This window comes from Rhinoraja longicauda, chromosome 30 (assembly GCF_053455715.1).
Source record: "Rhinoraja longicauda isolate Sanriku21f chromosome 30, sRhiLon1.1, whole genome shotgun sequence".
Taxonomy (NCBI): domain Eukaryota; kingdom Metazoa; phylum Chordata; class Chondrichthyes; order Rajiformes; family Arhynchobatidae; genus Rhinoraja; species Rhinoraja longicauda.
The window spans coordinates 17,619,632-17,634,205 of NC_135982.1; the positions used below are offsets into that span (position 1 = coordinate 17,619,632).

Sequence of the window (14,574 nt, forward strand, 5' to 3'; positions counted from 1 at the left end):
ACCTTTGAAGCCCCCCTACTTCAAAAACCTATCAATTACTGCTTTAAAAATACCCAATGGCTTGGCCTCCACTGCCACCTGTGGCAATGAATTCCACAGATTTGTCGCCCTCCGGCTAAAGAAGTTCCTCCTCAACTCCATTCTAAAGGTACGTATACTGAGACATATAGCCTGTTATAGGATGGGGGGCTTTGATGTATTATGCAAATAGTGGACAGAGGAAAATTTGAGTGCAGTTAGAATGCATGTAGAGTGAATGTAAAGTGTTTAGTTTTTATTTCAGAGATACAGCGTGGAAACCAGGCCCTTCGGCCCACCAAGTCCGCATCGACCAGCGATTGCCATACATTAACGCTATCCTACACACGAGGAACAATTTTACATTTACATTTATACCAAGCCAATTAACCTACAAACTTGTATGGCTTTGGAGTGTGGGCGGAAACTGAAGATCTCAGAGAAAACCCATGCTGGTCATAGGGCGAAAGTGCCTGAAGTCGGCTATCATAGTTCCGGTGCCGAAAAAAGCAAAGATCTCCAACCTGAACGACTACCGCCCGGTTGCCCTAACGCCGATAGTCATGAAGTGCTTTGAGAGGCTGGTCCTCTCACACATCAAATCCAGCATCCCTGACTCACTGGACCCACATCAATTTGCATACAGGGCAAATAGATCCACAGAGGACGCCATCTCTCTGGCTCTTCACACTGTCCTGACTCACCTAGAGAGACAGGGCACGTACGTGAGGATGCTATTCATAGACTATAGCTCCGCCTTCAACACGGTCATCCCCACCAAGCTCATCACCAAACTCCACCAGCTAGGCCTCAGCTAGTCATTATGTGACTGGATCCTGGACTTCCTGCTGGAACGACCGCAGGCAGTGAGAATGGGCCCGCACCTGTCCTCCACTATCACCCTGAGTACCGGCACACCACAGGGCTGTGTTCTGAGCCCCATGCTCTACTCCCTCTTCACACACGACTGTGTTCCTGCATTCGACACCAACACCATTGTCAAGTTTGCAGACGACACAACGGTGATCGGGCTTATCACCAACGGGGATGAAACAAACTATAGAGCAGAGGTGCAGAACCTGGCGGACTGGTGCTCGGATAACAACCTGTCCCTAAATACCACCAAGACCAAGGAGCTGATCATCAACTTCCGTAGGTCACATAACGGGGAATATGCCCCGATCTCTATCAACGTGGACAGTATGGAGAGAGTGTCCAGCTTCAAGTTTCTGGGCACTCACATTTCGGAGGACCTAACATGGTCCAATAACACTGCTGCGCTGGTCAAGAAGGCACAACAAAGACTGTTCTACTTAAGAACACTGAAAAAGTCTGGTCTACCCCAACAGCTGCTAACGACCTTCTACCGCTGCACCATAGAGAGCATCCTAACGCATGGCATCCCTGTGTGGTACCTCAGCTGCACGGAGGCAGAAAGGAAAGCTCTACAGCGGGTAGTCCATAGAGCTCAGAGGGCCATCGGAACGCAGCTACCAGACTTGGAGGGCATCTACAACACACGGTGCCTCTGAAAAGCCACCAGCATCCACAAAGACTCTTCACACCCCTGCAACAGTCTGTTCGAACTCCTTCCATCGGGCAGATGATACAAGGCCTTCTACGCCCGCACCTCCAGACTCAGGAACAGCTTCATCCCCAGGGCCATAGCTGCTATGAACCGGTCCTGCTGAGCCGGATGGCCACAACGCATAGATCAACTTGCACTTTACCCTGTCTAAAAACTGTTACAATTGTTTCGTTTCGTTGGGTTGCTGTTAATTACTTAAATTATTGCATCGTATGGGAGGCGCATTCCCAATCTCGTTGTACCCCTGGGTACAATGACAATAAAGATATATTGTATTGTATTGTATACAAACTGTCTGGCGCTGTAAGGCAGTATCTTTACTGCTACGCCACACTGCATTAGCATGCATATAAAATGCAGTGATCATTACGTCAAAATACTAAAGTAGCTTATTATTTTTAGGTATTAGGTATTATTAGGTAGACAAAAGATTTGTCCTAAATGCCCCTACAAGGCACTGGCATGGAGCAATTGAAAATGTGATGGGGGTCATCGAGCACTCAGTACAAAATGATGCTATCAGCTTGAACCAATAGATTATGGGAGGTCTGTGCTTTCAAAGCAGAGCATGTTCTTATCAAAGTAGTTGGTAAACGCAGGCTTGGCATTTCTGTCCTCTGCATCAACATCAAATTCATGCCAAAGGCATTCCCATCTCCAATAATTTGGCAGGATTTGTAGATTGTTACTCTCCCTAAATATCAGATTTTACATATCTGAATGTTGAATAGGGTCTTAATCTTAATGGGTGGTGCAGCGGTAGAGTTGCTGCCTTACAACGCCAGAGACCCGGGTTCGATCCTGACTATGGGTGCTGTCAGTACGGAATTTGTACATTCTCCCTGTGACCTGTGTGGGTTTTCTCTGAGATCTTAAGTTTCCTCCCGCACTCCAAAGACGCACAGGTTTGTAGGTTTGCAGGCTTGTGAGCAATGTAAAATTGTCCCCAGTATGTGTCGGATAGTGTTAATGTGCGGTGATTGCTGGTCAGTGCGGATTAGGTAGGCCGAAGGGCGGTTTGCACGCTGTATCTCTAAAACTAAAAACTAAAACAATTAAAGCACTCTTTTAATACTTGTTAAGTATTGCTGAGGAAAGATGCCAGTTTTGGTGGAATGAGTGTGAGATCTAAGTGAGAGGCTGAATGAAGAACAGCCCAGCTGCTCAAAGACAGAATCCCTGCAGCAGTGAAGGGATCCCTGCTCAGCAATGTCCAGAGAAAATGGAAACTGTGAAATGCCCCAAGAGTGAACATCCTTTGTGCTGGGTGAAGGGAGGCTAACAAAGGTTCTCTGTTTGCAAAGACCCGTTTCCGTGCTGTATGACTCGATAACTCGATGACTCGATGGGCGGCACGGTGGCGCAGCGGTAGAGTTGCTGCCTTACAGCCAATGCAGCGCCGGAGACTTAGGTTCGATCCTGACTCCGGGTGCTGTCTGTACGGAGTTTGTACGCTCTCCCCGTGACCTGCGTGGGTTTTCTCCGAGATCTTCGGTTTCCTCCCACACTCCAAAGACGTACAGGTATGTAGGTTAATTGGCTGGGCAAATGTAAAAAAATTGTCCCTAGTGTGTGTGGGATAGTGTTAATGTGCGGGGATCGCTGGGCGGCGCGGACCCGGTGGGCCGAAGGGCCTGTTTCCGCGCTGTATCTCTAAATCTAAAAAAATCTACGACTAATTTGAGCCGATATTTGTGCTCTGAACTAGCCGTCCTTGGAACTGTGAGGCAGCAGTTACAATGACTGTGCCACCAGGTTGCCCCACATTATGGCAGCTCACAGCTCAGATAAGCATGAGAACATGTAGCAGAGTGATCAGTCCCTTTCAGTTGGAAACTGGGCACCAACAAATTTTGATCCCCAACACATTTGGCTCCGGCAGTAATTGATTACTCAGTTGGTGAAGCGGCAGGGTCCTTCACTGAAGGAGAACACTTTGCATTCCCTCCTTCAGTTCACCCAGTTAATTAGTGGACTTCAAAACCACAAGATCTTTGACAAAATTCCCAGTAGCACTGGGAGCATTCCCATTGACTGCAGCTTCCCCGTGACATGTTTACCCTGAGAATCTCCGAGGTCTGTGGGTTGCAGCTTGAATGACTTACTTCAAATGACTGAGTCAACATGCTGAGCAGACAGACAGAGTGGCTTTCAGTTGACATTTAGGTTGGCATGTAAATGCATTCAAGATGCATTGGTTTTTCAGTCTGGACTAATGTGCTGGTAAATCTACAGTTTTCCCAAATCTACAGTTTTCCCAAATCCACAGCAGCAATTTTGATAACATAAAAGACATAAAAGGTGAGTCTGTGAAATTCTTTGCCACAGAAGGCTGTGGAGGCCAAGTCAACGGATATTTTTAAGGCAGTGATAGATAGATTCTTGACTCTGGGTTACGGGGAGAAGGCAGGAGAATGGGATTAGGAGGGAGACATAGACCAACCATGATTCAATGGCGGAGTAGACTTGATGAGCCGAATGGCCAAATTCTTCTCCTACCACTTATGAACTTTGCCACAGTCTGTCCTGTTCACTCACCTGCCAACCACGCCCACCACGTTAAGTCAACTCCCCTCACCTGTTCACTCACCTGCTCCAGATCACCAATCAAGCCAGCATATAAACCCTTCCTGCACACATGCTCTTTGCCAGATTGTTCGTAGCCCTCATGCAAGACTCTCCAGCATTCTCTCTTGGACTGATTTCCCATTGCCTGCTCCCGACCCTCATGCCTCATCGTAGCCCTGGTGAATGCCTCAGTCTTCTGTCCCCGACCATGAGCAGGTAGAAATAAAGCTCATTCTAAAACTACTTCCTTGGTTCCGTGTGCTGCATTTGGGTCCACCTGCGGTCCGTTACAAACTTATCAACTTATAATCCAGCCTTTCTTAGGCTGATGACAACAAATGATCAAGTTCGCTCCTGAACTCACCAAATATATTGCTTCCTCGAAATGTGTAGCCACCAAAGGTAAAAACGTGAGAGTGATCAGCGGTAACGACTGTTAATGTATCAGTGTCTCTCGTCATTGAGCCAGCCCTTCCAATGGCTTTGTCCATCTCCACTGCTTCAAATAGGGCCATCTTAGGTTTCCCTTCATGATGCCCATGGTCTATCCTGCCTCCTGCAGAAGGAAGCATTCATTCATTAGTTTGGGATGCAGCGGGAGTGTCCTGTAATGCTTCTGTGTTGAAGAGGGGAATGACCACTCTCTGCAATATTGTACAAGAAGCAACTAAAAGTCAGAAAGATCAGCGCTTCGCCAGAAAAGGGAACGCCACAGAAAAAACAAGAAGCCCATCCTAACACTGAAGGCTTCCGTAATGAAGGGATGTGTTGCAAAGTCCAGCAAATGGTGGTGAGATGGGAATCAGTCACACTACAGCGACTGGGCACTATCGATCATGGCCTCGCTACAGCCAGGGGCTCAAGCGAGATTGGAAATGGGTCCGAGCTGGGGCTGAAATATCTGCCAAGAAGATCAAGGGCAAGCGGTGGTGATAACTTCTGGGAAGATCAGGGCTGGGGGGGGGGGTTACAGAGAGGGGTGATGTAAAAGCCTGAAGCGAGGGAAGTGGGCAGAGAGTGTGGACGGTTGGGGGAGGTATTTGCTGGTTCCCAAACCTTCACTGGCTCAAGTGGTGTAGAAGTAGATGGGTAGAGGGGAGGCGATAGGCTCAGTCTTATGCGATGTGGGCGAAACAAATGATCACACGTAACCACATAACCAAAACTCCCATGCAGGGACCATGATTAGCACTCCGTTAGTGAAACTTAGTTGTCCGAAGTGTTGGCCAACAATGGTCACACCTGAGACAATTTGGTTTGACTTATCCAAAAGGGATGAAATAGTTCACTATTTTTCTGATATCCATTTCCATCTGCATTGCAAACGCAAATTTAAAACAATTCCCTTTAATATGTTTGTCCGATAGAAATAAGTTGAAGGAGAGGGGAGGAAGGAGGTGGGGGACACACACACACAACCAGCAACCTCTGGTGTCTTGGGAGGGCAGTTGCTGGACTGGAGGGATTGATGTGACCCCATGCACTGCTAATTGGGAAACTGCTTCAGATGTAACTGGCGAACCACTGCAGGAAATACCTGGACAAGTTTCCAGAGTCTCGGTAAACAACTTGCAGTCATGCTCTGCACCAAGTACAGCCAATGTTCTACCAGGTGGAGCCAAATTTCAAGGATGGAATGCGGCAAAAGCAGCGCCGGACAATTGAGGTGCTGGAGGACTGTGACTCGAGGTCAGCTTTGTGCACAGAGCCAGGAGCGTGTGGCTCACCATTTTGCGTAAATCTAAAGGTGGCTGCCGCTCCCATGCAGTTTAATGGACTTCCCTGCCACTGACTTTCCCTTCTAAAAGGAGGGTGTGGTTGGGATGGTGGTGTCTGAGCCACAGGTCTAACTCAGACACCAGAGCACTTCGGCTGCTGGCAGTCTCTCCCACCCATTTGGAACTTCTTGCCATCTGACAAAAATATTAAAGGGGATTTTCTTGCTTTTCTGTTCTCAGCGTCGAGCTTCTCCCGTCGGGAGGGAGCATCAGAATAAATAGGGAAATACCACAGGTTATGATGTGATTTAGGAATACACATTATAGTTAAGAGTGGCTCCACCAACAATAGTTCCCACTCTAACTATACTGTGTATTCCTAAATCATAACCTGTGGTATGTCTGAATCTAGCCCTAACTGCAAGACCTAACTTGTGATGTTCTTAACCATTGCTTGATATATTTCAAGTTCTAATTCTGACGCAAATAATTCTGAACTTTAATATTCTGTAATATTATTCTTTACTATGCTGACCTGTATTATTCCTTGTCCTCAATCTCCCCTCCACCTTCGCCTGCCCCCCCCATGCCCCCCCCCCATCTCCCCTTGAACACGCACCCCATTTCTCCCAAACATCTTGCATCAGGCTCACCGGACTATTCCTGTACACTTTGCGAATCGGGGATGTGCTTAGGTATTGCAATACTCTACTGGACTGCATGCAATAAATGAATTTCACTGTGCACTTGCGTATGCAAACCTAACCCCAATGCAACATTGAACCATTGAACCCTTGAACCTCCCCTTGCCTTTCCACCCATATTCCTTCCTCTGGCTTCTCAATCCGTGCCTCTTCTCCCTTTATCTCGCACCTTTTGTCTTTTCATCTCCGGTCTTCGTCTGACCATCTGCCCAACAAAAGCCCCCCCTTATGCGTATCCACCTATAACTCGCCAGGAGTCTCGTTCAATCCCGGCGAAGATATTCCCCCGTTTGTAAAGCAGCCACACACTGACCTTCCACAAGTAAGAAGAAGCCTTTAGGATTCTTGCTCAAAATCCTGATCGCTACCGATACCATCTCTTCCAGTGAGGGGTCAGAAGTTTTATTTCTCTCCAACTCGTACTGCAGGTCACCATATTCAAAGAGACCTGGGGGATAGAAGGAAGAGCTGAAGGGCTGAATTCCCCAGTCGTCAGAAACATTATTGGTTGTCGGTTTACCAAGAGACAAAACCAAGATCAACACACATTGGAAACAGGGCAGTAATAATCCCAAGTGAACTATTTCAAAGTACAATGGGTAGGTTGTCCCAGGTATCCTGGGCAATATTTGTGCTGAGACCACTGACCATAACCCAGGCCTCACTGTTGATCTTGCTCCTCTTGGAGCTGGGGAGGGGATAGAGGCTGGGATTTGGCACGGGATGGGGAATAAGTGGAAGAGAAAATGAAATGTTCCCGGGCATCCTGCATTCACACACAACGCAGCCCAGTAACTCAGCATTAGAGATGCTGAAGTCTAAACTCTTCCCCATTATTGACCAGGAACCCACCAGAAGACTCGTTGGATGGCGTAACCGTATTCACTGGAGTTTAGAAGGATGAGAGGGGATCTTATAGAAACATATAAAATTATAAAAGGACTGGACAAGCCGGATGCAGGAAAAATGGTCCCAATGTTGGGCGAGTCCAGAACCAGGGGCCACAGTCTTAGAATAAAGGGGAGGCCATTTAAAACTGAGGCGAGAAGGAACCTTTTCACCCAGAGGATTGTGAATTTGTGGAATTCTCTGCCACAGAGGGCAGTGGATGCCAAATCACTGGATGGATTTAAGAGAGTTAGATAGAGCTCTAGGGGCTAGTGGAATCAAGGGATATGGGGAGAAGGCAGGCACGGGTTATTGATCGTGGACGATTAGCCATGATCACAATGAATGGCGGTGCTGGCTCGAAGGGCCGAATGGCCTCTTCCTGCACCTATTTTCTATGTTTCTATGTTTCTAACCGGGGTAGAGCTGGAGTGGTCGGGTGCCAGGAGCGGGCCGGTGGGAGGGTGAACCGGGGTAATGGCACCAGCACCTTCAAGGTCGGCTGCGGGAGGCGCCCCTGGGACACGGCTGGGGATGGCCGGGTGAGGAGCGGAGAAGGGCATCAGTTCTCGGGAACAGCTCCAGTACATCGAGCGCGTGGGCCGACCGGACTTTGGACTTTGAATAATGGGGCACCAGCACGTGTAATGTATGCAAAAGGAATTTCACTGTGCAGTTGCTGACTTTACCCTTTTTTTGCCAGAAGACACAAATATTTAGTTGGGGAAGGCTCGGGGAAACATGATTCCACCGTTGAACCATGGAATCATGTTTCCCCGAGCCTTCCCCAACCAAATATTTGTGTCTTCTGGCAAAAAAAGGGTAAAGTCAGCAAAAAAATTCGAGAGCCAATATTATATTAGAAGACACCTTTCAGGCCAATTAATCCCCTCGTACCAAAGAAAAGAAAACTGGACCTCAGCAGATAACACTCAGTTATACTTACCCATTAAATAGTCTACTTCATTTAGGTCAAGTTTCTTCAGCTGCTCTCGGTTCCAGACATAACTAGCTTTCTAAAGAAATGAGAGGATGCGTTATTGGGTTATCCGCAGAAAACCGCGAAGAAACAAATCAGCTTGTAAACACTGGAACCTCTCAGCAGGTCAGGCAGGATCAAGTATCGTCATAGAACAAACTGCTGAAGGAACTCGGCAGGTCAGGCAACATCTGGTGGAGGGAGACACAAAATGCTGGAGTAACTCAGCGGGACAGGCAGCATCTCTGGAGAGAAGGAACGGGTGACGTTTCGGGTCGAGACCCTTCTTCAGAATGTCAGTCTGAAGAAGGGTCTCGACCCAAAACGTCGCCCATTCCTTCTCGCCAGAGATGCTGCCTGTCCCGCTGAGATACTCCAGCATTTTGTGCCTATCTTTGATTTAAATCAGCATCTGCAGTTCCTTCCTACTTTCTCTCTTTATTAATACGATCTGAGCTTCCAGGTCCTGCTGGTAGCAACATGCATCACAAACATAAACATTTTAGAAAGCACTCACTGACCTCCACCGTTACTTTAACTGCACCTCGTCCCATTCTGCCTCTTACAAAGATACCATCCCTTACTCTCAATTTCTCTGCCTCTGCCAATGTCAGCTTCTAAGATGAGGCTTTCCACTCGGACATCCGAGATGTCCTCTTTCTCCGGTGGTGTGGATGTAGCCCTCACCTGTGTCTCCTCTGTGTCTCACAGATCTGCTCCCACTCTCCCTTTCCCCAGACGGCACAAAGATAGAGTTTCCCGTGTCATCATCTTTTACCCTGCCATCTTTCACATCCAGCACGTCATTCTCTGACATTTCCACCACCTTCAATATGATCCCACCACCATTCACATCTTCCGGTCTACATCCCCTTTTGCTTTCTGTAAAGACCACGTGCTCTGCAACTCCTTGGTTTGCTCATCCATTCCCAATCTAATCTCAGGCACATTTCCCTGTAATGACAGGAGTTATAACACCTGTCCCTACACCTCCTCTCTCAGTTCCATCCTGGGACCCCAGCAGCCCTTGCAGGTGAGTCAGAGGTTCTTCCAACCTCGTCCATTAGATTTGATGCTCCCAATGTGACCTCCTTTACATCGGCGAGAACAAGGTAGACTTCAAAGGAACATAATGATGGGGGAACCTCACTGAAACGTACTGAACAGCGAACGTCTAGGGCTGCAGGTCATACCCTCAGAATTAAGGAACGTTCCTTTGGGAAGGAGATGAGGAGGAATTTCTTTAGTCAGAGAGTGTGGTGAATCTGTGGAATTCTTTGGCAAAGAAGGCTGTGGAGGCCAAGTCAATGGATATTTTTACGGCAGAGATAGATGGATTCTTGATTAGTACGGGTGTCTTGGTTCTTGGTTCTTGGTCCTCCAAAATATTCCAAATGGAATTAATGGAATGTGTGGAGAAGGCAGGAGAATAGATGTGGGAGCAAGAGATAGATCAGCCATGATTGAATGATGGAGTAGACTTGATGGGCCAAATGGCCTAATTCTGCTCCTATCACTTACGACCTTACAACCTTTTAATCAAACAGCACCTGGCACCGAGCAACAGAAGAACCTGCCTTAAATTGAGCTCCAGTGTTAAACAGTTTCTTAAATAATAATGTGGATGGGTAATGGTACAGCAACTAAGAATGCAACAAAGGAAGCTGAAGCTGAAGATGGACAATAGACCTGGAGGAACACAGTGTTGAGGTTTGGGACTGCGTTTTAGGGTGAAGATTAAGTCTACTGCATTCAGTGTTGTTTACCTTAAAGATCATGTGAGTTGGAAATAATTTGCAAAGTATTTGCAAATTTGCAAAAGCAAATTGCAAGTGTGTCGGAAAGAACTGTAGATGTTGGTTTATTCGAAGATAGACGCAATAGACAATAGGCAATAGACAATAGGTGCAGGAGTAGGCCCTTTGAGCCAGCACCACCATTCAATGGGATTATGGCTGATCACACAAAATCCTGGAGTAACTCAGTGGGACAGGCGGCATCTCTGGAGAGAAGGAATGGGTGACGTTTCGGGTCGGGTCTGAAGAAGGGCCTCGACCCGAAATGCTTCTCACCCATTCCTTCTCTCCAGAGATGCTGCCTGTCCCGCTGAGTTGCTCCAGCATTTTGTGTCTATTAATAAATTGCAAGTACTTTGTGGGTTCAAAACTGTAGGTCAGTAGCAAAATTCCAAAAGGAGGTAAAGACATCTGGGAAAAACAGATTTGGCATCAATTTGAAGGGGGAAAGGGATGCAAAAAAAAACAGATGGAGAAATGATGTGCAGGCAGAAGAGCAACGGAAATGGTGACAGTACAAATGTGATCAAAGGGTTACCCCAACTCTGTGGTGGGTCCACATCAATACATCCAACTTTAACCACCAGAGAGCAATAGTCAATAGGGTAGATATCTCAATGATTCAATGAAACAGTTTACGCAGCTGTTTGTTGGACTAAATTGACAGCCGACCTTGTCATTTTTCAAGTGTTTCCATTCCTCCACCAGGTTCCTTCCATCGTTCCGGGTGCCGTTAGCTTTCCACTCATTGGGATATTCAACGTCAGGAGTGTCCCTTGGGAACATGTACCTCCTGCCGCCACCCATTATCACCTGGTTCAGGAAGAAGGGATCAATGGAAACATGTCACGTAATTGGTTACGACATGAGCGAATGCTTTTACGTTTCAAACCAAGAGTGCATATTTCAGAGAACTTAACAAGCATGGATCAGATAAAAGCAATTTATTTGCAAAAGCTCTAATTCTCCAGTTAATTATAGCCGGAGGTAATGACGCTCCTGATGGATATCATCTAGGACGGGACGTCTGAAGGAACTCCCCACCACTAAATCACACAAATATCTCCTTCGAGCATTAACACAGCCAATCTAAACATGGTTCTCAGTAACCCTGCATACATTTTGCCACCAGAAAGTTGCATGGAGAGTGAATCTCGTTAGAAGTAATGCTAAAGATTGTCCACAATGTAAAACTGTGAAAATTAAATTCATCAAAAACAATGGAAAAAAGGAGCAAGGAGTATCTTAAAAACGGCAAGGATTGGCATTGCTGCGATTTTTGCTTTAAGGATTTTTGCAGGGTGAACAATACACAGAGGGATTTAGGTGTAGGGGTGAATAATAAAGGGGTAGGGGGACATGGTGCAGGGATGAACAATACAGAGGCAGGGGTACAGGGTGTAGGGGTGAACAATACAGAGGCAGGGGTACATGGTGCAGGGGTGAACGATACACAGATAGGGAGATATGGTGCAGGGTGAACAATACAGAGGCAGGGGTGCATGGTGTAGGGGTGAACAATACAGAGGCAGGGGTACACAATGAAAATACATGGCTCAAAGGCAAGAGTACAACACAGGGTCTCATAATGCAGATACACAGTGCAAAGACAGGACTGCATGGCAGGGTGGGAGAGATGGACTCCACGGTGAGATGGATCTGTAAGTTACCATAGGATCAGAACATTGGACCATGGATTAAGTATTAAGAATAGACTCCTGTCTGCTTTGGCCAATTCCGGGCTTGCTGAAGGACCAAACTGGGCAGCCCATGGGAGGGTGATACTTGTTTTACTCGTCATCCACCACTGACCCAATTCCCAGCGCGACTGCACGGATACACAGGGATTAAAAACCCCTCCCTATCTCATCGCTGACTTGGCATCGAATGAAACACCACCTTCAGAGGACCCCAATGGGAAGCGAGCGCCAAGTAGATTGATTGCCATTAAGGTGGTAACAAACACATTCATGGCCAAGAAGCAGCAAATATACTTGGCAGCCATCCCCTTGCAGATGCCGTTTAGAAAAACAACAGGTTTCTTGATCTCTGCACATTTTCAATTCTGCGAATGAATCGCACGATTGTTCCTACGTAACAGCAATAATTCAATTCGAAGCAGCATTTTTGCTTTGCCTTTGAGACACCATTGACGGGTGGCTGACATGAATATTTATCCTTCTCTGTTCAACTGGAGGAAGATACAATGGTCCCTTAGGACTGTTAAACGGCCAAGATCACCATTTATGAATGACCAGACTTCCAGTAACAAATGATGTGTTGTCTGCAGCACAAGCCTTGGGACCTATGACACAGATGTTTTAAGGGGAAGGCATTAAGAGCACTGGTTCAACTTCTTTACTTAACTGAAGATAGACACAAAAAGCTGGAGTAACTCAGCGGGACAGGCAGCATCTCTGGAGAGAAAGAATGGGTGGCCTTTCAGGTCGAGACCCTTCTTCAGACCGGTTAGGGATAAGGGAGATGAGAGATATAGACGATGATGTAGAGAAAGAACAATGAGGGAAAGATATGCAAAAAAGTAACGATGATAAAAGAAATAGGCCATTGTGAGCTGTTTGTTGGGTGAAAACGAGATGCTGGTGCGACTTGGGTGGGGGAGGGATAGAGAGAGAGGGAATGCCGGGGCTACCTGAAGTTAGAGAAATCAATATTCACACGACTGGTGTATAAGCTGGCCAAGCGAAATATGAGATGCTCTTCCGCCAATTTGCGTTTAGCCTCACTCTGACAATGGAGGAGACCTAGGACAGAAAGGTCTGTGTGGGAATGGGAAGGAGAATTAAAGTGTTTGGCAACCGGGAGATCAGGTAGGTTCGGGCGGACTGAGCGAAGGTGTTCAGCGAAATGATCGCCCAGTCTACATTTGGTCTCGCCGATGTATAAGAGTCCACATCTTGAACAACGGATACAGTAGATGAGGTTGGAGGAGGTGCAAGTGCTTAACTACTACTCTGGAAAGCAGACAAGCATATTTGGACAAATATAGACGTTGGGTTATCTACAATTTCCCGCTGTAGTCCAAAATATGCTTGCCTGCATTCGGGGTTCATTTGGCACCACTCAGCAATCTCTTCACTTGAGATTGTTGAACAGTTCCAATAAAGCCAAACGTCACCCGCGGGAATGTTAGAGAGAAAATTACTTGGAAAAGCATTTCAAGAGGTTGCTCCTCAGACTCTGGACTGTGATTCGTTCAGAAGGTCTGGGCATCGGGAACCACTCCATGATCATCCAATCATGATTGAGGGGTGGCATGGACTCAATAGGCCGGTTTCCATGCCATATCTCTGAAAGTCTAAAGTCTAAAAGTAAAGTCCAAATCTCATCACATTTGAGTTTTAGTTTTCGAGATACAGCGAGGTAACAGGCCGTTCGGCCCATCGAGTCTGGGCCGACCAGCGATCCACGCACACTTGCACTAACCTACACACATCAGGGACAATTTACAACTTTACCAAGCCAAATGACCTATAAAAGCTGTATGTCCTTGGAGTGCGGGAGGAAACCGGAGACCCCAGAGAAAACCCACGCAGGTCACGGGGAGAGCGTACAAACTCCGTGCAGACAACACCCATAGTCAGGATCGAAGGCGGGTCTCTGGCACTGTAAGGCAGCAACTCTACCGCGGCGCCGCCGTGCCGCAATGTGTCTACATTGTCCACATTTCCATCATCTGTTGCAGAAGCAGCAGGTTTTCACACATCTCCTCATTACTTGGTGGCCCTTGATTCAGAAGTCCCATCCCACAAGTCCTGTTCAATGGCACTCACTTACCTCGATACCAGGGATGTTGTAAATGAGCTGCTGCGCGATGTCCTTGCATCCCTGCTCCAGTGCATCACTTGGCATTTCATTGTCTGAGTACCAGTCCCGGTTCACAGCGTGTGCGTAGGAAGCGCTGGGCGTGGCGTGCTGCACCCGTGTCGTCGTGACGATGCCCGTTGATTTGCCTGGCAAGAAGGGTTAAGTAATGAGGCAACCTCTCAGCCCTTATCCATCACCAGTTCAGTTTAGTTCATTGCCACATGTACCGAGGAACGGTTCACCAATGAACCCAGCGGGTGCAAATGTTTTGATGCAGCAGTAGATATTGCGAGTGGAGTTTTGGATGAACTGTTTTGCACAGGGGGATACATGATGAACCAAGGAAAGGATTTCAGTTTAGTCTATTGTCACGTGCACCGAGATACAATGAAAAGGTTTCGTTGCGTGCTATCGAGCCAGCAGAAAGACAATACATGATTACGAGCGATCCATTTACAGCATGATAAGGGAATAACGTTTAGTGCAA

General features: G+C 47.1%; 1 protein-coding gene across 2 annotated transcripts in view; it reads right to left on the bottom strand.

The window, feature by feature from the left end:
* The window catches only part of LOC144607929 (alkaline phosphatase-like), a 68,448-nt gene that overhangs the window by 11,031 nt on the left and 42,843 nt on the right, over positions 1-14,574 (bottom strand). For both annotated transcript variants that reach the window (XM_078425071.1, XM_078425072.1), the window contains exons 7-11: positions 14,058-14,233; positions 10,932-11,072; positions 8,431-8,500; positions 6,910-7,044; positions 4,539-4,730 (exon numbers count right to left, since the gene is read on the bottom strand). In XM_078425071.1, the coding sequence (XP_078281197.1) occupies positions 4,539-4,730; positions 6,910-7,044; positions 8,431-8,500; positions 10,932-11,072; positions 14,058-14,233 (714 nt within the window). The remainder of the gene's footprint in view (positions 1-4,538; positions 4,731-6,909; positions 7,045-8,430; positions 8,501-10,931; positions 11,073-14,057; positions 14,234-14,574) is intronic.